This window comes from Homarus americanus, unplaced genomic scaffold, assembly GCF_018991925.1.
Source record: "Homarus americanus isolate GMGI-L3 unplaced genomic scaffold, GMGI_Hamer_2.0 scaffold6922, whole genome shotgun sequence".
Taxonomy (NCBI): domain Eukaryota; kingdom Metazoa; phylum Arthropoda; class Malacostraca; order Decapoda; family Nephropidae; genus Homarus; species Homarus americanus.
This window is the reverse complement of record NW_024734765.1, coordinates 341,148-362,811: the sequence shown is the minus strand read 5'-3', so window position 1 is coordinate 362,811 and position 21,664 is coordinate 341,148. Positions and strand designations below refer to the sequence as shown.

The 21,664-nt window shown below is 46.8% G+C and overlaps 1 protein-coding gene across 1 annotated transcript; it reads right to left on the bottom strand.

Moving 5' to 3' along the window:
- Nucleotides 1-941: 941 nt before the first annotated feature.
- Nucleotides 942-8,126, bottom strand: LOC121870487 (protein MTSS 1-like; the record flags this gene model as incomplete). Its single annotated transcript, XM_042372320.1, is given in 6 exon segments — nt 942-1,049; nt 1,190-1,327; nt 3,879-3,979; nt 5,495-5,586; nt 6,905-6,989; nt 7,901-8,126. Coding segments are annotated over 6 exon segments (750 nt in total), but the record flags the coding sequence as incomplete, so codon positions are not given.
- Between the last annotated feature and the right edge of the window lie 13,538 nt (nt 8,127-21,664).

Here is a 21,664-nt window from a genome sequence, read left to right as displayed (position 1 = left end):
GATATTTTTTTTTTGTATTTGTATTTATTTATGGCTATTATTATTATTATTATTATATATATATTTTTAAATTTTTATTATTATTTTCTTTTATTATAATTGTTATATATTTTTTATATGTTTTTGTATTAATTTTATTAATATTATTATTATTGTCATCATCATCATCATAATTATTATCATTATTTTATTATATTTTCGTCCCCTAGGCCTTGATGTGGGTCATTAAATATGACCTGTGCTCGGGTGGGCTAATGCCCGTAAAAAACAAAAAGATTCTAGCCACAATGACGACAAATTTGGGGGTATGGCAATTAACTGACTTCTAATAAGACTTCTAAGAGCTTAGTGAAGATTCTGGGAGTAGCCTTCACCCCGAGACAAAGTAACTTAAACAGGTAAAATCTCTTTCCTACACTGAATGTGGGGAGCCTTCTACTGAGCTTATGAACAGTAACACGCCAGTAGAAAACCTTCAGGCTAGTAATGGTTCATCAAACGTCCTTCTTCAATCCCACTCACCGGCTAATAAACTGTCCTCAACTTGAAGTCAAGAATACATTTTTTTTCATCATTTGAAGTCCAGAAGAATTCTTTCTATACTTCTTGAGGCTTCTAGCCCATGAAACAGTTTGGAGAGTGACAGAGTCATGTCAGATGGCTGGATCACAACACTTCAGATACATAATCTCTAATGATGTTAGTGTGTTTGGTAAGAGATTTGAGAGGGGATATGTTGGAAAGGGAGAGGGGTAAGAGGGTATATCTGAGAAGGGAAGAGGAAAGGGGAGTAAGGGTGGTGGTAGCGGGGGCAGCATAACAGGGATGGGTGGGATGGGAAACACGCTGGATGGGTTCAGAGTCATCCGCCCTAATACAGTTCCGGCTCAACACATACTCATACACAGTCCTCAAGCGCTTAGTGACACAACCTGACCTACCTGTTCGCTGGCTGGTGGGAGGGTGTGGGGGTCAGCAACGTGCTTCTCCAGCTGGTTCATGACCTCCTGTAGGTGGCCCAGCTCACTCACCAGCCCGACCTCCTCATCCTGCCCACACAAAATACGTGAGTAACACACACATTTACTGTCATAACGTTACTGTGAATACACTGTTACATCTCTTCTATTGCTGTTCATAAATACATTGTTTTAATATGGAGACCTATGACAAGGTCATGTTGACTCACCAGGACGGGTCTGAGGGCGTGGGCGAACGCACAGTATCTGGCACGCTCCTCCGTCAGGGCCTGGCGCACTGCTGACCTCTCCACCTCCTCCAGAACGCCGTAGCGTGCCCGTAAGTCCACCACTGTTGACTCCAACACCTGGAAAACACATTGATATGGTTACGTTAGCCAGCTCTTATGATCGTGTTTCCTGACTAAACCCACTCACTCACTCATTTATCCATTTAATTACTCACCCAATCACTTACTTACTTACTTACCCGCTCATTCACACATTCACTCACCGAGTCACTCGTCCACGGAGATATTTTTTCTCGCCCGGCCCCCTACATGACGCTATCGGTCTTGTGATTGCCCTACGTTTAACGCAGTTGTGGTGACTTATTGGTCACTCGACTTTTACAATAAAATCAACGGCTCCTCAAATGGTCGAACCTGAAAGGTTTCACTAAAGAGAGATTCTTGTGAAGAAGTAGTACTGCCAGATGTTTTAACACAAAGCACAGGGAGAGGGGAGACAAGTATCGCTTTCATATCTATTCACCTTGCCAAAGGCTGAAGATACTTGACTCAAGATGATTTGAACTGATAGAAGTTATGAGACAGGAAAAACACTCAACTACATGCTACTTTTATATTATCCTTCAGAACATTCTGTTATACGCGTTTTATCCCCACAATTCCCCCTCTTCTTCAAAGTCCAGACCACTTTGTTGGGTATTAATACTGATGGAGGATAAATGGGCTACAATGAGACTGTAGTTATATTAGGCTGGACGACAAGCGAGTTACCAAATCTCACCTATCACCTATACAGCGAGACACTAACCCACCATGTATGAAAGCACCTGCGCGGGGTCGTCCATAGGTTACAGAGCCGCTGACGTGCAGGTCACAGAAATGGATTCGAGAGATTAGTCGAGTTCCTTGACCTAAACGGGAAGAAAGCTACCGAAGGTATTAGAACGACGAGGAGGGGTAGTCCACGCCCAAAGTAGGGCCTCTAGCTTGTACGTGAGAGGCAACGGTGATACCAGCGAAGGAAGGATGTCCTCTGCAGGGTACCGGGCAGCAGTGCAGGTAATGTACGCCATCCACTGGGTGTCGGACGGTGGCAAGTTCCAAGAAATATTCTCACCGAGTCGCTTCGAGGCCGTCCGCAGGTTAAGCAGGTGTAGCACCTGCATGGCCAACAATGCAATTATATCCAGGGGTGTAGAGTTCCAGGGAGCTTCGCGGTGTCAGGGTGCACAGACATGACCCATGACAGTCTGGCTCCGAAGCTCGGCTACATGTGGCTGAGGAATCGGGAAGCGGGGAAGAGGAGACCGGTGGACTGGCTGTAGTTAATCTAGCCTGTGGCCACAGTTGACAGAGACATCGGCTCGCCCTGTCGGTCTTAGTCATGAACCTGAAATTAAAGAAAGCACCCGGCCGCGAACTGCACCTTCTACGCCCCGGCCTCTCAGCTTGACCTAGCCGACGACGTTCTCATTAGCAATCTTGAGCGGAGGACGAGAGCGGTGTTACGTAAGTGTGTCCAGGGTGAGCTTCCCCGCCCTCCACAGGTGATGGGAGCATCTTAGGTCACAATGGGGTGCGCCAACTCCACTGGACACAGTACACAAGGGGAAGTCGGGGAACGGTGAACCCTACGCCGGGCTGAAACGTTAACGGGACCCCGGTGGGCGGAAATGGAATGCTGGAGGCGATGGTAAGCAGCCTGGTGGATGCACGGTCTCGCCTGGAAGGTGGTTTAGCTTCTATGGTCCAAAAGTTTTGAGAAGTGGACGGAAGTGGACGTCAGACGGAGCCAGATGATGTGAGGGGCGATGATGCTCAAGTCTACAGGATAACTCAGTTGCAAAGTTCAGCGATATAAAGAGTTGAACGTGTCCTTCGACGCTGAATCACCCTGGACTACCTACCTGACAGACGCCCAACGGAGAAGTACCGAACCACACACAATGAAGAAGCTGAGTGGTGCTCAACTACACCATAAAATGGTTAAGTACCTCCCTTAATCCTAAGGTCCTGACCTCACCAATAAGCTGGAGGCCATCGCCTTTATGCGGGCGTCATGCGTGTTTGCCAACCCGCCCACTGCTGTCATGCAGTCAATACAAGGTACAACAAGAAATACAACTGTCGTCACTCATGTACAGTAAGATACAAGGTCACAAGTCAACTCACTGTCAGGATAAATATTAAACAAACCAAAGGTAACATTTTTATAATAATAAACTGTTGATCATTATTTTAGATCATGAGAAGTTTTAAAATTTTCGTATATTTGCTTAAATAATGAAGAAAATTATACGGCGACTCAACTACAACCACAGTTGCCACAAAATTCTCAAGTCAAAATTTCTTCAATATTTAAGCAAATATACGAACATTTTAAAACTTCTCATGATCTAAAATAATGATCAACAGTTTATTATTATAAAAATGTTACATTTGGTTTGTTTAATATTTATCCTGACAGTGATACAGCAGAAAATAGATCCACCAATCACAATGACTATTATATACAGTCTTACTTTACCAAATATTGTCAGGTAAAATTGCGATTACGAAACCCAGGGTGGGGTCAGTGCATCTTTGGTTGACTGTACCACAGCTGTTGTCACTCATACACAAGTGTCTCTCCTCTTCAATAAGTACAGTACAGTGATCACTCTCTCACCTTGTTCAGTTCGGAGTTCTTGCCCGCCTTCTTGGCCTTTTTCTGTAGTCGGGCGGCATTCTCAGTCCTCTTTTTTATTTCCGTCCGCGCTTTCTTATACTCTGTAGGTGACGACAGGAAGGAGGGGTGTGTTAGTGACTGTGTGTTGCGGCCACCACATAGTGCACGAGTCTTACAACGTCTTCAGAGGGTTGTCCCATAAAAGTGTTGATACCTGCGTGGTGACCAACTATCATGCAATTTCGATAAGACTCATAAGAGTGAAATAAATTAATGCAAGATGATGTGACACAACAATGAAGAAATAAAAGTATAACCCCTCACACATGGAAAACAATACACCTAAATTGACCCAGTGATTATATAGGTAACATGTAGTACTCCAAGTTGTTATAGGAGTGTGACCTATTGCTGTTGTCATCTCGTATATCAACCCAGTCCTTACCTATCCTCACTAGCTGATGATTTACACTACATACAAGTATCTGGTCACTGGTATTATTACTGGCCAGAGTGAGGTACAAGTATTGCCAGAGATCTTCACAATTTGTGGACTTAATTTCTTTTCGACTTTCACGAGCCATAACTTGGACAGCATACAAATTATAAGTGGAGTGTTTTTAACTCGCAGTTTACACAATTCTGCCAGCGTACCTTGACAATGAAACGGCGTAACACTAAACAATTGACATTTTGACATTAAAATAACTAAAGTGTTGAGCGACCATTAATGTGTGCAATACGTCAATATGTGTTCTTAATTCACGAGTGTACATTTAAATAAGGCGCGTGCTTCCCCTGGAATTTGTAGTCAACTGGTAAGGCTAGGTTCACAAGTTAGTGTGCACTCTCTCCTGCCCGCCGCCGTTACGAAGCACAATACATAGGCTATTCGTCAACTGGAAATAAACTCTCACACTGAGGATAGGGTGTCTCCATGTCATAAATTAATTATCTATTATAAACAAAATTTAGAGTGAGTAAATCTCAAGATTAATCAGTCAGCGTTATTAAGACAACCGTATTAGTGAGTCAACCGGGATGTTTTAAAATTTAGAGACCAGTTAACTTCAAACAAAACTTCGCGAAGATAAGTCTGAGCCAACTTATAATAAATACCTTTAGTCTTACACTGCAGGTAAGACTTAACTTGTTACGTAACACTGTTCCTGACATCACTATGGGAGTTATACTACGTAACACTGTTCCTGACATCACTGTGGAAGTTATGCTATGCAACACTGTTCCTGACATTACTGTGGGAGTTATACTACGTAACACTGTTCCTCACATCACTGTGGGAGTTATACTACGTAACACTGTTCCTCACATCACTGTGGGAGTTATACTACGTAACACTGTTCCTCACATCACTGTGGGAGTTATACTACGTAACACTGTTCCTCACATCACTGTGGGAGTTATACTACGTAACACTGTTCCTCACATCACTGTGGGAGTTATACTACGTAACACTGTTCCTCACATCACTGTGTGAGTTATACTACGTAACACTGTTCTTCACATCACTGTGGATGTTATGCTATGTAACACTGTTCCTGACATCACTGTGGGAGTATTTACCGTGTTTAGATTATATGACTAGAGTGTGTTACCTTTGGTGTGGTCCTTGTCGAATGCGTGATGAGACCGTCTCCACTCTTCCACCTTCTCCTGTAGGGGCACCACCACACACTCCACCAGAGCGCTATACAAGGGGTCAAAAAATAGTGAAATGTCTTAGCCCGCGGCAACATGAACACACAACTATACCCATCTCAAACATCAGCACACCTGAACACTTACCTCAACAAGCTGAGTTGTGACCTGGACTGTGTTGTGGCCTGTACTGTGACCTGTACTGTGTTGTGACCAGTACGGTGTTGTGGCCTGTACTGTGACATGTACTGTGTTGTGACCAGTACGGTGTTGTGGCCTGTACTGTGTTGTGACCTGTACTGTGTTGTGAACTGTACTGCGTTGTGGCCTGTACTGTGACCTGTACTGTGTTGTGACCAGTACGGTGTTGTGGCCTGTACTGTGACATGTACTGTGTTGTGACCAGTACGGTGTTGTGGCCTGTACTGTGACATGTACTGTGTTGTGACCAGTACTGTGAAATTGTGTTGTGCTCTGTACTGTGTGTGGGCCTGTACTGTGTTGTGGCCTGTACTGTGACCTGTACTGTGTTATGGCCTGTACTGTGACTGTACTGTGTTGTGACCTGTACTGTGTTCAGTGTTGTGGGCCTGTACTGTGTTGTGACCTGTACTGTGACCTGAACTGTGTTGTGACCTGTACTGTGTTGTGGCCTGTACTGTGTTGTGACCTGTACTGTGTTGTGACCTGTACTGTGTTGTGGCCTGTACTGTGTTGTGGCCTGTACTGTGTTGTGACCTGTACTGTGTTGTGACCTGTACTGTGTTGTGACCTGTACTGTGTTGTGACCTGTACTGTGTTGCGGTCAGGTTTATCTCGCTTCTATACGAACTAGACACAGGATAACACTAACAATGGGACGAGTGAAATGCAAGACCACGAAGCACTGATAAGACGAACTACAGAAGATTGTAATAATGTCAAGAAAACTGGGACAAATATGGAGTCAAGATAAAGCTAAGAATATAAAAATAAAAATAAACGAGAACAAAAACTTAAGAAACTATGATTAAACTGAATATCATTGATAGAGAAAAAATAAGTTAGATAATAAACAAGTAAGCGAGAATTCAGGGAAGTCACCGTTGATAACAATAAACAGTTGAGTGTTATGTGGGATTAACTATAATTATTATGGCTCAGAAACTTGGTAAGTGAGTGTCAGACTGGCCAAAGCCATACCAGCCTTCAAACTGTGGACGGACACGAGATATGGCGAGAATATGTCTTAAATTTATAAAAAAGAGGAGATAATACTGTTAAGAGATGAGAGGAAGGAGGGCGAGGAACAATGGGAAATATATTAAAGATTGTAGTATAAGCAGTGAATGTCCATCTTAGAACGAACACACACACACACACCATACCTGGTAAGGGTTTTGACGCGGGACTCCACAGCTCGGTGACGCAGGCAGATCCGGGTCAGAGCTGCTCCTACCTCCCTTGTCGCTCCTGTAGGGAAAGGCAACACTTTGTTAACTCCTCCAACACCACACTTTGTTAACTCCTCCAACACCACACTTTGTTAACTCCTCCAACACCACACTTTGTTAACTCCTCCAACACCACACTTTGTTAACTCCTCCAACACAACAAACACTGGTCATTTAAATCGCAATGACTGCAGTGACTACGTGTTTCTATTCTCCGTTTCATTCGTTTTCGATTGCCTGAAGATGGAGTATGTGTCTCCGAAACTGTCGCTTTAATTAATCATGAGTTTTACCACCCCAGTACAGTACTTCCCCCTCCTCCATCACCCCCAGGTGCCAGTACCCTACCCTCGTCCTCACCCCAGTTGCCAGTACCCCATCCTCGTCCTCATCCCAGGTGCCAGTACCCTACCCTCGTCCTCACCCCAGTTGCCAGTACCCCATCCTCGTCCTCGTCCCAGGTGCCAGTACCCTACCCTCGTCCTCACCCCAGGTGCCAGTACCCCATCCTCCCTCCCCCAGGTGTCAGTACCCCATCCTCCCTTTCCCAGGTGCCAGCACCCCTGCCCTCCCCAGTTACCAGCACCCTGCCTCCCCAGGTGCCAGCACCCCGCCCTCCCCCAGGTGCCAGTTCCCCTACCCTCCCCCGGGTGTCAGTACCCCGCCTTCCCCCAGGTCGCCCACATTGTTATATTATTTCCCTCTTAAACTACGCACTGAACACTGAGTAATAGCCGGTGGGAGATGAAGTGCTCCTTCCCGCCTCCTGCTGTCTGTACCTTCCTCCTCTTGCTGTACTACCTGTCCTCCTGCTGTACCTTCCTCCTCACACTGCATTAATAGTCATAGAGAGCTTATGTAGTTTACGATAGAAAAGTTACATTCAACATTAAGTAAAACAACATATTAGGATTTTTTTCTTTTTCTCACCAATTTCCTCTTGTCTAAACACACGTATAATCGGTATCTCTTTTGTTTTTCCACCATTTTCCTCTTTTCTAAACACACGTAGAGCTACTCTTTTTCCCGCCATTTTCCTCTTATCTAGAGCCTGGGCGATAAATTTTTCGTCCAGTTGAAGAGTTGGTTTATCTTGGCCAACAATTTTTGACCCCCAGCAGCCTGCCTCACCGATCACCTTCACAAGGCGGCTCATTCGTCTTCTCAACTGACGTCAAGACTTCTTCCTCCTGTAAAATTGCTCTCTCACTCTTGCTATATCGGAGATTTATTTTATGTATTTTGTATTAGTTGTGCATGTTATTATTTGTATTGTAATTTTAGTTATTTCCCTTTTGTAATTTTTTCGTCGACTTCCTTCCTTTCTTATTGATCTCCATTCTGTCCTTCCTTCTTACTCTTTATTCTGTTTAATCTTACACGACCCGTCACACAGATGAACATGTCCGAGTTGTGGCATGACGTAGTGGTAACGCTACCTTGTTACCCTCTACGCTCATCAGTTTCCCGCGTTGAACTCAAGTCTGGAACGACGACGTTTATATTACACAAACGCTCTTCAGTTGGCTACGGCAGACATCTTGAAGGAAATTGTACGGAATGGTCTCCAGAAAGTGTTCCAGACAGATTCAGATTTCATGTTTGCCTCTACACAGGCGTGGGGGGCTTGTGTATTGTGCACCCAATTGCACCGTGTGCAAAGTGAAGCGCCGAAGCATTGCACCGCCCAACAGGGAAGCATGCGGGGTTGATACTTGCCTTCATAAACTTACTTGACGGGAGGGTGAGAGTGAATGAGGGGCCGCTAAGTTGCCTGTAGTGAAGGAAGGATAAGTGCACAGAGGGAGGCTTTCTTGTACAGGTTCATCTGTTTATGGTAAAGCGTGACGGGTCCCTAATTATGTCAAGTGTCATCAAGACAGTCACTAGGAGGAGGGATACTTGGTCAGGGAGGGATGACGTGGTAGTGCCAGCTGGGGACCTGTAGGAGGAGGTTCCGGGTCATGTAGTGAGAGCCCACGAAGTGTACATGTAGGCTCCGGGTTGTCCAGTGGTGCCTCTATCCAAGGTGCAGTCTTGTATACACAATCTATTGAGACCGAGTCAGGGGTTGATACTCTTGTAGGATGGTTGTCATCTCCGGTTACTGCGTCATAGTGGCGCAGTGTGCCACTTCCCTCCGCAGTGTTGGAGATGCGTCCAGTGTTCGTTCAAGGTCTCATATTATGCAGTGTGCATCCGTGATATGAGGTGGTTGATGGCGAGGGTCTCTGTGTCCTCTTCCTGTGTCGCTTCTTTGGTAAGGTGACCAATAGTGTCCCAGGCAGCAATTACCGTGTGGGATGAGTTCAGATAAACTTGACACAGACGTTATCAGTTTCCTCTAGTCCGGAGATGGCCGCCAGGATGTTGGGGGAGAATATCGAGAAGGAATTGAGCTTCGCTAGCACGGAGGTTCTGTGCTGCGAGCCTCGAGGGATTACTTCGAAGGTCAACATGTTGACACACAGTAATTGGACATGGTGTGTCCGAACGAGTATCCTGGGAGTGCATCACCTGGCCTCCTAGGAGGCACACATACTGGACATATAGCAGCAGGCTATAGTGTAATCCAATTCTATAATGTACCAAAACATTATTTGTCGCGTCAATATAGTTTGATGTGTAACAATCAAATAGATATAACATTCAACTAAAGTATTAGAGCACGTGATACAAAGGTTTATATCTGTTAATGACTTTTACCCTAGGAGCAGCTAACAGCCATAAGGTGCACACGTTACGTACACAAGAATAACCTTCACATTACCGGAGGCCAGATCCAATCCCCCCTCTCTACAATAGGCCTACGACCACTAACATAAGCCTAAGTCTTGATCACACCGTCGCATGCGGAAAATCTCTCACTTTTAGGCCCACAACCTGCTGATGGAGGCAGCCTGGCGCGGGAGCTGTTCTTCCACCTCCTCCTACATGCTAACTCTCACCGCCACCACTTGTGAATGTAAACATTTCCTCTACTGCTGTTACTACTTCCCAAACAGTCTGAGGCTGTGCCAGATTTATCAATGATTCTGAAGATAATATTTTCCCCTTATTTATGAGAGAAGGCAGCCACCCGCCCACAGAACAGTCCCGGGGTATTTTTACTTCCACATTTGTGTAATCGGTTTTGGCGAGGAAATTAAATGTGTTCCCACTTATAAAAAATACAGGGAAACTTTAGCGTACGAATCTCTGAGGATCGCGGGGGTGGTGGGGGTGGGGGGTGGCCCCTAGTGACACAAGCGGAACTCATTACGTGGAGAGGTAGGCCTAGTGGTGGTAGGCCTACAGGAGGCGGCTGTGTCCGGTTAACTATATTATGCCAGCACGCACCTCCCTCACCCTCTGCATTGTGACGTACGCACACACACGCACACCTTCCTCCCCCCACCACACACACCTCGTCTCACGCACGCACCCTACTACTACTACTACTACTATTATTACTTTGCTGTCACTTGGAATCGAGTATAACGATCATCCAGCTATGATACAATGGTACGAGTTATTAGGGATGTCACCTTTGTCGGTGAGCTCTGAGGTGACTAAAGAGGCCAATACGGGACCGGCAGGATCGCCCAAGGTGTTGCACGTGTGGAGGGCTACATCCAGTGCGGGAGTGGCGGTGGCAGCGTCTTTCCGGCGTTGGCGCTTGTCTGCCTCGGTATGCAGTCGGGCTAACTCCAAAGTATTGACACATTCTCGCGTGGTGGTGCTCCTAGCGTTACGATGTGGAGTGATCGTCTCCCAGGTGAGGGGGTCGATTTGGCACTTTTTCAGGTTTGTCTTAAGACTATCCTTATACATTTTCAGTTGCCCGCCAGCGTTACGTTTATTCTTAGTAGGGTGAGTGTAAAGTAGCTGCTTTGGCAGTCTACTGTCATCCATACGGGTAACATGGCCAGTTCAGCGTAGTTGTTCATGGATAATGGTAGACTCGTTGCGCGCGCACGCACGCACGCACAGTAAGTTTTATAGGACAAAGAACGTATGTGTTTACTATAAATAAAGAACGTGTGTGTTTACTATAATAAAGACAGCATGGGCTTACTTTAATAAAGAACGTGTGGGCTTGCTGTAATAAAGAACGTGCATGCATAAATAAACGTTCCGCGGTAGCCAGGACTTGGGTGAGTCGTTGGGCCAAAATTTTGTGTCAGGATTCACAAAAATTCTTACGTGTATATTAAGTACAACTGACCAGGAAAATACGATGACTCGTCTCGTCTGTGTAGTGTCTCTGTGCTCCATGACCGCCATCTTTAGGTTGTTGTTGAAGTCCGTAAAAAAAAAGAAGCGCAGTTTAAGACTAAAATAATAATGTGTCTAAAGAATCCTGGCCATATTAAGGTAGTAGTTGCTTAATGAAACATGGTGGTAAATCTGCTTAGAGTTTATCTTCTTTGACACCCTCTACTGCCCTCACACCTCTACTGCCCTCACACCTCCACTAGCCTCACACCTCCTCTAGCCTCACACCTCCTCTAGCCTCACACCTCCTCTAGCCTTACACCTCCTCTAGCCTCACACCTCCTCTAGCCACACACATACCCCTTCTCCCCACAGCTCCGCCAACCTTCCCACATTACCGTCATTAGTCGAGAACATGCTGAACTGCCTAACAAACCTCATTTCAATAAGTAAGATCAAACTTCCCGTACAGTAGACTGACTAAAATGATCAAGGCAGAACCTGATTACCAGCGGCGAGAACAGACCGCTCGGTGATGGTGAGCTATTACGAGCACTTTATACGGAGAGGCAGTAGACAATCTGCGGCTAATCCTCCCTAAGAAATGTCGAGTTTGATGTAAATGCCAGAGATTTATTTCACAAGTCGTTGACATTAAAAAAAACTCAAGACACTTACACACAGGATCCCTCACGTCCTCCCTGCACCATAATACTGGCAGTCTCTTCCTCTGTCACGCTCTCCACGGCCGGGGAGAGGAGGAGGGTGTATTATTGTACCTACGTTGTTCAGATTTCCCTAAACACGTACATCACCTCCATTCACACCTCCATCACTCCACTGAGGACTTGGACACATTACTGCAGTAGTAACAGTCGATACACACGTCATGGAGAACTAATGTCCCCTTGTGGGGTTCCAACTTTAGACCTCAGTAAGTCACAGTCACACAGAGGCACCACCACCACCTCCTGCCCCGTCTCGCATCTTCCTGCAGTATCAGAATGATCGCTATCACCAAACACAATTATATGTTACTGTATTTTCACATATATATTCAACTTTATCTTCAAGTCATAATCATTATTATATTCAAGACACAAGAACAGTACATCATAAAAGAGGGATGGAGAAAAATAACTTAAATTAAGTATTATTGGTCTGGCTTGAGGAAGGGAACTGGGGGGAGGCAGCCAAGTCACTGACGGAGAGGACGATGAGAGAATGATAAACACGAGGGGTGGGAGGGGTCAGGAGGCCAGGTACCCACGCACCCTGGTTGTGCAGGTTATGAAGTGAGCGTGGTAAACAACCTGGATCTGCAGCATTGCAAACACACACACTATACCCTGGCCCTCATCTTCTGCGTCCTGTGAACATGTACCCCCTTCCTTCTCACCACCTCCTTTCTCTCTCTTTACTCTCCTCACTCCCCTTCCTCTATTTATGTCTTTTCTTTAATCACTCTCCCCCTCTCTGGAAATATGACCTCTTCACCTTCAGATGTATGTTACACTTTCTTTTTTCATCCCAACATCAAGTCGGCATTGTGTTAATACTAATACTAATACTAATACTAATACTAATAATAATAATAATAATAATAATAATAATAATAATAATAATAATAATAATAATAATAATAATAATAGCCCCTCGGAATCGAGGATGGCTGGCCCAAGGGCCACCTAGGGGTGAATTTGTTTAAAGTGTAGAAGCTGTCGCCAACACAAAAACCACACCCTGAATTAACGAGTTGCATGACCCAGTGTCAAGGAATTGTCCGAGAAGACCGGACAACTCGCCAACTGCACTGGCTAACCATTACCCCGGAATACGATCCACAAATCGATAACATCCAGGTCCCCAATTACCGATGGGTAGACAGGCAAATGGCATAAAGAAACTTGCCCATAGTTTCACCCTATCCGGGGATCGAACCCGGGTCCACTCACTTGCGAGGCGAGCATGCTGACCATTACACCACAGGTCGCAGTGTGTTACACACAAAAAACAGCAATGACGATACAACCATAAATGATCCAATAACACACAAGACAACACTGATAGAATTATTCACTCACTAAACAACTCGATAATGATGTGGTATAATGACTGGGATGACCCAAACAAACAGTATAACGTCACCACCTGCAGCTCACACTTGGCCGAGTTTCACCACCATACATGGCATCAGTGTCGTGCCTCTCCTACAGCACAATATAAAATGTATACTAAACCTCTGACATTTGTGGCCGGTGGAAGTAGTTAACCGAGTCCACTGAACTAGACTGCACTGGGGAGTTGGACGGGTGGGGGTGAGGTGCAAAGTGGAGAAAAGGGGGACAAAGTTTTTGTAAACTTGTTAAAAGGACTAACGTGCGATGTGGTGTGTAATGGTTTGTACATGTGTGTCACCAGAGGAACACAACATGAGGAGTAGGGAGTGACAGTTTGGCAAAAGTTTTCAAAATCTAATTGCTTGGGTTGGATTATTTGTCTATCGGCCACGCTAATTCCGAATATGTTTGAGTTTTTTACATCATTGCATTAGAAGGTTTGTGGATACTTTTGGGTTTGGCATGAAAAACACGAAAAAACTGTAAATAATAAAGGGACTGGCAATGTGGCACAACCTGTTAAAATCAAGTTATTGAATTGGATTATTCGACTACTGTGTACACTGGTTCATAATATGCTATTGTTTTACAACTCAATGCGCTACAAATTATGCCGATATTTTTGCTGCAAGTCACCACATACGTATATTTCGAAAACCAGGGCCCAATATTACCAACGGCGTGGATAGATTCCGTGGAATGAATTCAGGACATTCCCGCTCATGGAACATTACCAAACTCCGTATATGTGCCAATGGCAGGCCAATGGCAATATTTACAGAGTTTGTTGAGGCTCCCTGGACGGGAATGCCCTGAATTTATTCCACGGAATCTATTCACGCCGTTGGTAATATTCGTCCCAGGACTGATCAACGAATTCAGCCCAAGTAGCTTGACTTGGACAGTTAAGGACAAAATCTCAGTCCGTACTTTTGAATAAAATATTGTTCAATAGGTGGTGATATTGAAGTGCTGAAAGTTGTTTTTTCTGTGTTGTTTTGCAGTTAGTTCAAAGGGCCGCCACCAAGATGGGTCGTCCTAAGATTAGCAACACTCAGCTGCGCCAGGGTAACGATAAGGTGTTCGGGGTTCGGATGCCTCTGCCATCTAACAAGTTGCCTCTGAACAAGGAAGTTGGAAGTGCCCTGGCTTATGAAGCAGAAAACGAGAGGTTAAGGAGAAGAACAAATGCTTTTGATTATATGGATGCCACCAACAAGGTGACTGAGAAGGTACTGGATGTGTATAGGAAGGCCACTGTCCCCACTATCTCTGAAATCAGGGTGAAAATGAGAGTCCACGACCTGTGGAGGATGCGGAGGGAGACGATGATGATGAAGGGAAATGGACAGAAACAGAAAAGGAAGAAAACGAAGAACGGGAAGCTGAAGATGAGGTTCGAGGATATAGCTGAGAAGTTGTTTGATGTGGCAGACGACAGCAAAGTGCACGAACGAGAGAAAAGCTTCCTGGCAGCCCAGAGGAAACCGGGAAGGGAGGGCTGCATTGATGGCGTTGACAAAATTGTGACTGCCAAGCTGAAAGAAGAGAGGGAGAAGGAAGCGAAGAGGGCAAAGAAAAGGGCTGAGGAAGAGAGGAAAACTGAGAAGATGAGGTCAAAGAGTAAGGAGGAGATGGAGAGGATGTCGTGTAAAGTGTCGGCAGTGGATGACAGTGCTCAGGAAGAAGATAGTGATTATAAGGATGTCAATGACAATGAGTTCAAGGCTATGGTCGACAGGAGAGCAAGATCAGAGAAAAGGAAAAGGGAGAAAGAAGCCGAGGACAGGATCGGAGAAACTGCTGACAGGTTCAAGGTATCCAATGATGCAGTGGCTCACATCGCAAACACCATCAGAGCTGCAGACAACATCATAACTGAAGGGGACAAGTCTAAAGTGACTAACTGGAAGAAAGTGGAGAGAGTCAGGAAGAGGTCACGAGAACAGAAAAAAGAAAAGTTCAGGGGATTCAAGGTCAGAGGTCTCATGGTAGATGAGAGGATCAATGAGAACAAGATAGTGACTGGTGTAGGTGAGAAGAACCACAAGAGATTCGCCATGGAAAAGAGGGAAGACTGTGCAGTGATCGGCTTCCCTGGTGAGGAGTTCCTTGGTCACCTGGTCCCGGTGGGGGGAAAGGGGGTAGACCTGGCCACCAGCCTGCTGGCCTTCCTGGAGGAGCGCGGTATTGACACCACCGACCTCCTGGTTGTCCTTAGCGACGGTTGCAACAAACTGAGTGGCTATAATCACGGTTTCATCGCCGAGTTTGAAAGGCTGTTGGGACGGCCTCTCCTCCACATCCACTGCCTGATCCACAGTCTGGAGAAGCTCTTCGGCCATCTATTCAACCATTACGCTGGCCCAACCACTGGTCCCGCCTCCTGGAGTGGTGAGGAGGCTCGGAAGCTGACCGGCAACGTGTGGGACCTTCCGGTGGTTGAATTCGAGGCCGTCACCAACACCTACCTCAGGTCTCTCCTGGATGCCATCCCCTCCGTCGTCTGGGAGGAGTTCAGCTGGGACACCCGGTATCTGTTGGAGATGGCCAAGACGGTGGAGTCCGGCCACATTGAGGAGAGATGGGCCAGGGCACGGGCCGGAGCCATGACCAACGCCAGATGGCAAAACACGGAGAGCAGGGAGCTGAGGGCCTACATGAGCACCACCTCCCCCAGCGAGTCACAGAGACGGATGACCTCCATCATCCTTATCTACGTGCCCTCCTTCCTGGAGATCAGGCAGAGGAATCTGCTACTGGAGGGCCCACGCCACCTCCTCGCCATCATCAACCGGGTGAGGACGTACTGCACCCTGGAGGAAGTGGAGCTGCTTACTCCATACCTCCAGTTCAACAGCTACTTCGGCCAGCACGAGGTGGTGCTGGTCTCACTGCTGGCCTCCATGGACAAGAGTGAGAGGGAGTTGGCCCTAAACATCATCAAGCAGCTGAGGAAGAAGGAAAAAAGGCACAAGAGAAAGACAGTGAGGAAAGTGAGGAACCCTCAACTGAATCTGGCAGCCACCAAGCTGTCAGAGTTGGTTGATCTGCAGAAGGCCAGCTCCTCCCCTCCCATCCTGTTCCAGCACAGTGACCAGGAACTGGAGCAATTTCTGGAGGAACCGTACAGTGAGCCAGGTCTGCCCTGCACCACCACCGCAGTGGAAAGAGGAGTGAAGCTCACCACGGAGGCGGCAGACGTGGCCAGCTCTGCCTGGCAGCAGGACCAGGTCACCTGGAACAAGCTGGAGGCCAGGAAGAGAAACAAGCGGAGGGCTAAGAAAGAGGACTACCAGTGCTAGACTGTGGGGACACTGGGACTGAGGGGACACTGTGGGGATAGCCAATGTTAGTGTGCCAACTGTGCTAGTGTGCTGCTGATAAATTGAAGCATACATGCCAATAATAAAGAATGTCTACCATTATTCTTGTTTTTTTTTATGTCGAACCGAAAAGTATCCACAAACCTTCTAATGCACTGATGTTAAAGATTCAAACATATTCGGAACCAGCGTGGCCGATAGACAAATAATCCAACCCAAGCCACTTAATATGTACCATATTAATATATAGATAACGGGTATTTTAGGAGATATGGCAGAGTGAGAAAGGGACGGAGGAATGGGGGGAAGAGGGCAACCTGACTGCACAAGTTACCTTCTTAGGGGAGATCGTGTGACACACCTAACCTTGCCACGTGAACAGCTAAATAATAACAGTTCCTCTCACAACGGATAAAATCAAAATAAAGTCTTCCGTTATGATGCCAGCTGCTGAGGTTCATCACCCCGTCAGTACCCAAGACATCCTTAAATACTTGGTAGGAATCGACCGCTGTAGATCAAATTAACTTACTTTTTATGTTTACGTATTAAGTTATAGAGGCACGCCAAGGTGTTCTCTGGGAGACCATCAGTAATTCTGGTTCACCACCAACACCATTACCCTCCACGTCTGCCAACTTACACGAATGTCGACCAAGTTTGTTCTATACCTGCGTATTGATGCCCTCCTCCATACCCAAGGTCACACAGACTCGACCCTGCAGTACATCCATCGCTTGTAGCTCACTGTGGTCACCAAGACACACTATTAACTGGTGATGGTGAAAGTAACAGGACAGGGCATAAAAAGGTGACGTGTTGACGAGCCGTGATGACTACACACACCAGTAGCCATACCACCCAACACACCAGTAGCCATACCACCCAACACACCAGCAGCCACACCACCCATCCACCGACCATTCTCTCAAGAGGTATACGGAGCATCAATACTCAGGGCTTGGAGCAGCAACAACTGCCATCCTACACTGCCTAACACTGACAGGACAAAACAGCCAACACCTCCCCGCACGTACTATAATGTTCAGCCATCACTCGATTTGCGAGAGTGAACAAGTGTTAGGTGACATCAACTAGGAACATTCAGCTGGGTGCTCGGTGATCCCACCCAAACAGCTGAACGGTGACGTAGTAGGCGGGTTAAATACACCAGCACCTACACCACCCATTACTGCTACTGCTTCTACCACTCGTCCCATACACAAGCAGAGCGGTGGTGAGAGCTGGTGGGGGGGGGCAATGCAAGACAACAGGTGGTGTTGGGGCGGGAGAGAAATAATTGGTGTGGTACTAGTGACGGGAGGAACAAGTGGGGGGGGTAAAGGGCAGTGGTGGTGGTGGTGACTATTGATCGTGAGCATGATTGTTTCTGGCGTGGGCGGTACATTCAGCTGCTCCATCCACCCGCTCCCCAGCCTCCCTACAACCCCGTCATGCACACTCGACTCTCTCTCTCTCTCTCTCTCTCGTGAGGGCTTCAGCTAATTATTCACGCTACAGGTGCGTTACTGATAGAAGATGGACGTTACTACTGTGTGGTGTGAAGTCTAGAGCTCATCACCTTCGTTAGTTTAAGCAGATGCTACACAAACACCAACCTCAAGGAGTAGCTCAAGTACGACCCACCACAAGGAGTAGCTCAAGCACGACCCACCTCAAGGAGTAGCTCAAGTACGACCCACCACAAGGAGTAGCTCAAGCACGACCCACCTCAAGGAGTAGCTCAAGTACGACCCACCACAAGGAGTAGCTCAAGCACGACCCACCTCAAGGAGTAGCTCAAATACGACCCACCTCAAGCAGTAGCTCAAGCACGACCCACGTCAACGAATAGCTGACCATACATATCACACGCACTCACCTCCCACTGTCCCACCAACAATATGCGTGTGGGTGGTGTGGGAGGAGCGGTTAGCGAGGGTGGTGTGGGTGGTGAGGGTGGTGAGGGTGGAGAGGTTAGGAAGGGTGGTGTGGGTGGTGTGGGCGGTGTGGGCGGTGTGGGTGGTGATTGGTCATTCTAAAAGATGAATAAAAAAAGAAGTCATAACACACGATGAGCATAATGAAACATGATAAATATGAACAAAGGAACTGATTATGCCAATGATGAACAAGAGAACATACAATAATATGAACATAAGAAATAAATTTATACTGTACGTCAATATGAACAAAAGAACTTTCGTTATACATCAATATTAACATAAGATCTGATGCTATTAATAAAAAGGCACTAAAATCCTCAAATATAAGAGAGAGAGAGAGAGAGAGAGAGAGAGAGAGAGAGAGAGAGAGAGAGAGAGCATCGTTATGATTAAGAAAAAGTAAATTAACAAAGAAAACGTTTTGATAAATATTATATTGACTTAATAAGGGTCGCCTCCTCTTAAGGTTAGACCCTGGGACACACTCAGTCCACCCAGCTGTAAATGGGTGCCTAAGTTTACCAGTTAGAGAAGTGAAGGCGGTTGGGCGCAGTACCGGCCACGCTGTCTCCCTGTGTACCCAAGGTTTAGTGTACAGTCCGCCTTACCTACAGTACAGTACACAGTCCCAAACGTCCAGTTAAACCTAGAGGACCTGTTTTATGACTTGTGTAACTTGTTCATTATGATAGAAGAGCAAGACTGTGTGATGGAGTGTTTAACATCATAGCTACGGAAGGAAAGACGCCTCCCATAATAACATTAGATGAAGGAGAGACGACAAGAGGGAGGTGAGAGGAGCCACGAGGGGAGGAGAGTATTATTGATTGGCAGGTGAGGGGAAGGAGCGAGGGGAGACGGAGAGAGATTTATGGTGGAGAAGACGAAGTGATAAATGAGGGGAGAAGCCAAGATGGCCACCCAGTGTGGCCACACCCATCCCAGCTACTGCAGTTTTGGCCACCCACATGTGACCATACCCAACGCAGCTACTGCTACTACAGGATGGCCACCAAGTGTGTGTGGCTACACCCAGCTACAACTACTACAGGCTGGGAGAGTGACTGATGGAAGGGGGGGGGGGGCTCCCCTGACTTCACTCTCAGCTCCACCTTCACAATGTCGTTACCTCACCTCAGTCATCAGTTTTTTTTTTAACCAGAACGTTTATCCAATTTGGGCCACGTAGCGAGGAGTAAATGTGTGTGTGTGTGTGTGTGTGTGTGTGTTGGGGTGTGAGTGTGGGGGGAGGGTATGTTGGGTGTGTGTGGAGTAATGGTGAGGTGAGGAATACCGGAACCTGAGACGCTGATGACCACACCACACCTACCTACCACACCATACGGCTCGCCACACCACACCTACCTGACCCACACCATAAGGTCTGCCACACCACACCTACCTGACCATACCATACCGTCTGTCCACGCTTACCTGTAAAACAAATACATATATTGGTAATTTCATCACTAAATTATACATAAAACACACGGTGAAGACTTACTATCATACAGGACCCGGGGAAGGGAGGTGGGAGGACTGGGGGAGGGGTGGGGGAGGACTGGGGAGGAGGTGGGGAGGACTGGGGGAAGGAGGTGGGGAGGACTGGGAGGAGGTGGGGATTTGGGAGGAGGTGGAGAGGACTTAGGAAGGAGGTGGGAAGGAGTTGGGAGGAGAGAAGGCTGGTGGAAGGGGTTGGGGGAATGTTACACTATGGGGGAGAGAGAGAGAGATGAGGCGATGGAATGTCACACTATGGGGTATATTAGTGTGGCTATAGGGTGTGGTTGGGTGGTTCCAGGTGCCGGCAACACATAATGAGCCAGTAAGTCATCCCTAAGAGGCGATACCTGTCCTCCCCATCCTAATAATGGAGGGTTATTACTGAGCTGCCTCGTAATGGTCTCAGTATTTAGAGATTGGTGTGTGTGTGTGTGTGTGTGTGTGTGTGTGTGTAGGAGAGAGATTTTTCAACCTAGTGTTGTCATGGCCATATCAATTTAATACAAATGTAATTGGGTAATTTTTTTACGCTATTCTGTGATCCGTGTGTAGAGTACTGGTGGATAGATGGATGGATAACCTCTCTTCACACCTCCAACAACCTTTCTTCCTGGATGGTGAAGGCAAGATTCAGCAAAAGCACTCGAATGGAAGACTCGCATCTTCACCCTGGATTGGTTGTGTTGATTTCGAGGTATCTAGCAAACCTTCCACTTAGATGACATCCAGGGGATGTATGACAAGGTGGCCCCTGAGAGCCTCACCCACCCATAAGGCGAAGGGCAAACTCCTCACTTGGGTTCCAGAGTACCTTTGTCATCAACTGGTCCAGGGTCACTACTCGACAGTCAAAAGCTCAAAACTCTTGATCTAGGCACAGCTTGAGGCGGCGTCCTCCGTCTCATTCTCATTAACGTGTTCATGAACGCTGTGTGCCAGTTAAAAAAAAAAAAAAAACTTAGCGCGTCCTAATTGGATACATCATCAGCTATGGTAATTATATACAAACTACTGCTCTGTACCGTTAACAACCAATCCATCCTCTACACCTTCCTCAGCACCTGCCAACCCTTGACCTTCCCCTGTCGCGCAAGACAAAATTCGTCTCACGTTCTCGGCGTCAGGCCCCGCTAAGCCTCCAGGGTAACGCCATTGACCATGTGCACACCTACAGGTACCAGAGACTACCTGTGTGTGCTGTTCCCCGTTCTTGTCACCCATGACGTCGCTCAGTCCTTCGCCCGCGTCCTCAAAAGTGTCTTCCGTTTCGCTTACATTACCATCGTCTGTACAATATTAAACTACGTCTCTCCTGTCCTCGCCGTAACCCCCGGCATACTCGCAGGTGTCCATGAGGCTGCTGTCTACACACACTTGAAGACAGAGTCCCATCATCAGCGACTATATAGTACCTACACATCTGCCAGGCTCAACTCTCTCACTTCACTTTGCTCCCGTCATCCAACATATCCTCGCGAGCTTGATGAAACCGATAACATGTGTCAAGTTTATCTGATCTCATCCCACACGGTAATTGCTGCCTGGGACACTGTTGGTCACCTTGCCAAAGAAGCGACACAGGAAGAGGACACAGAGACCCTC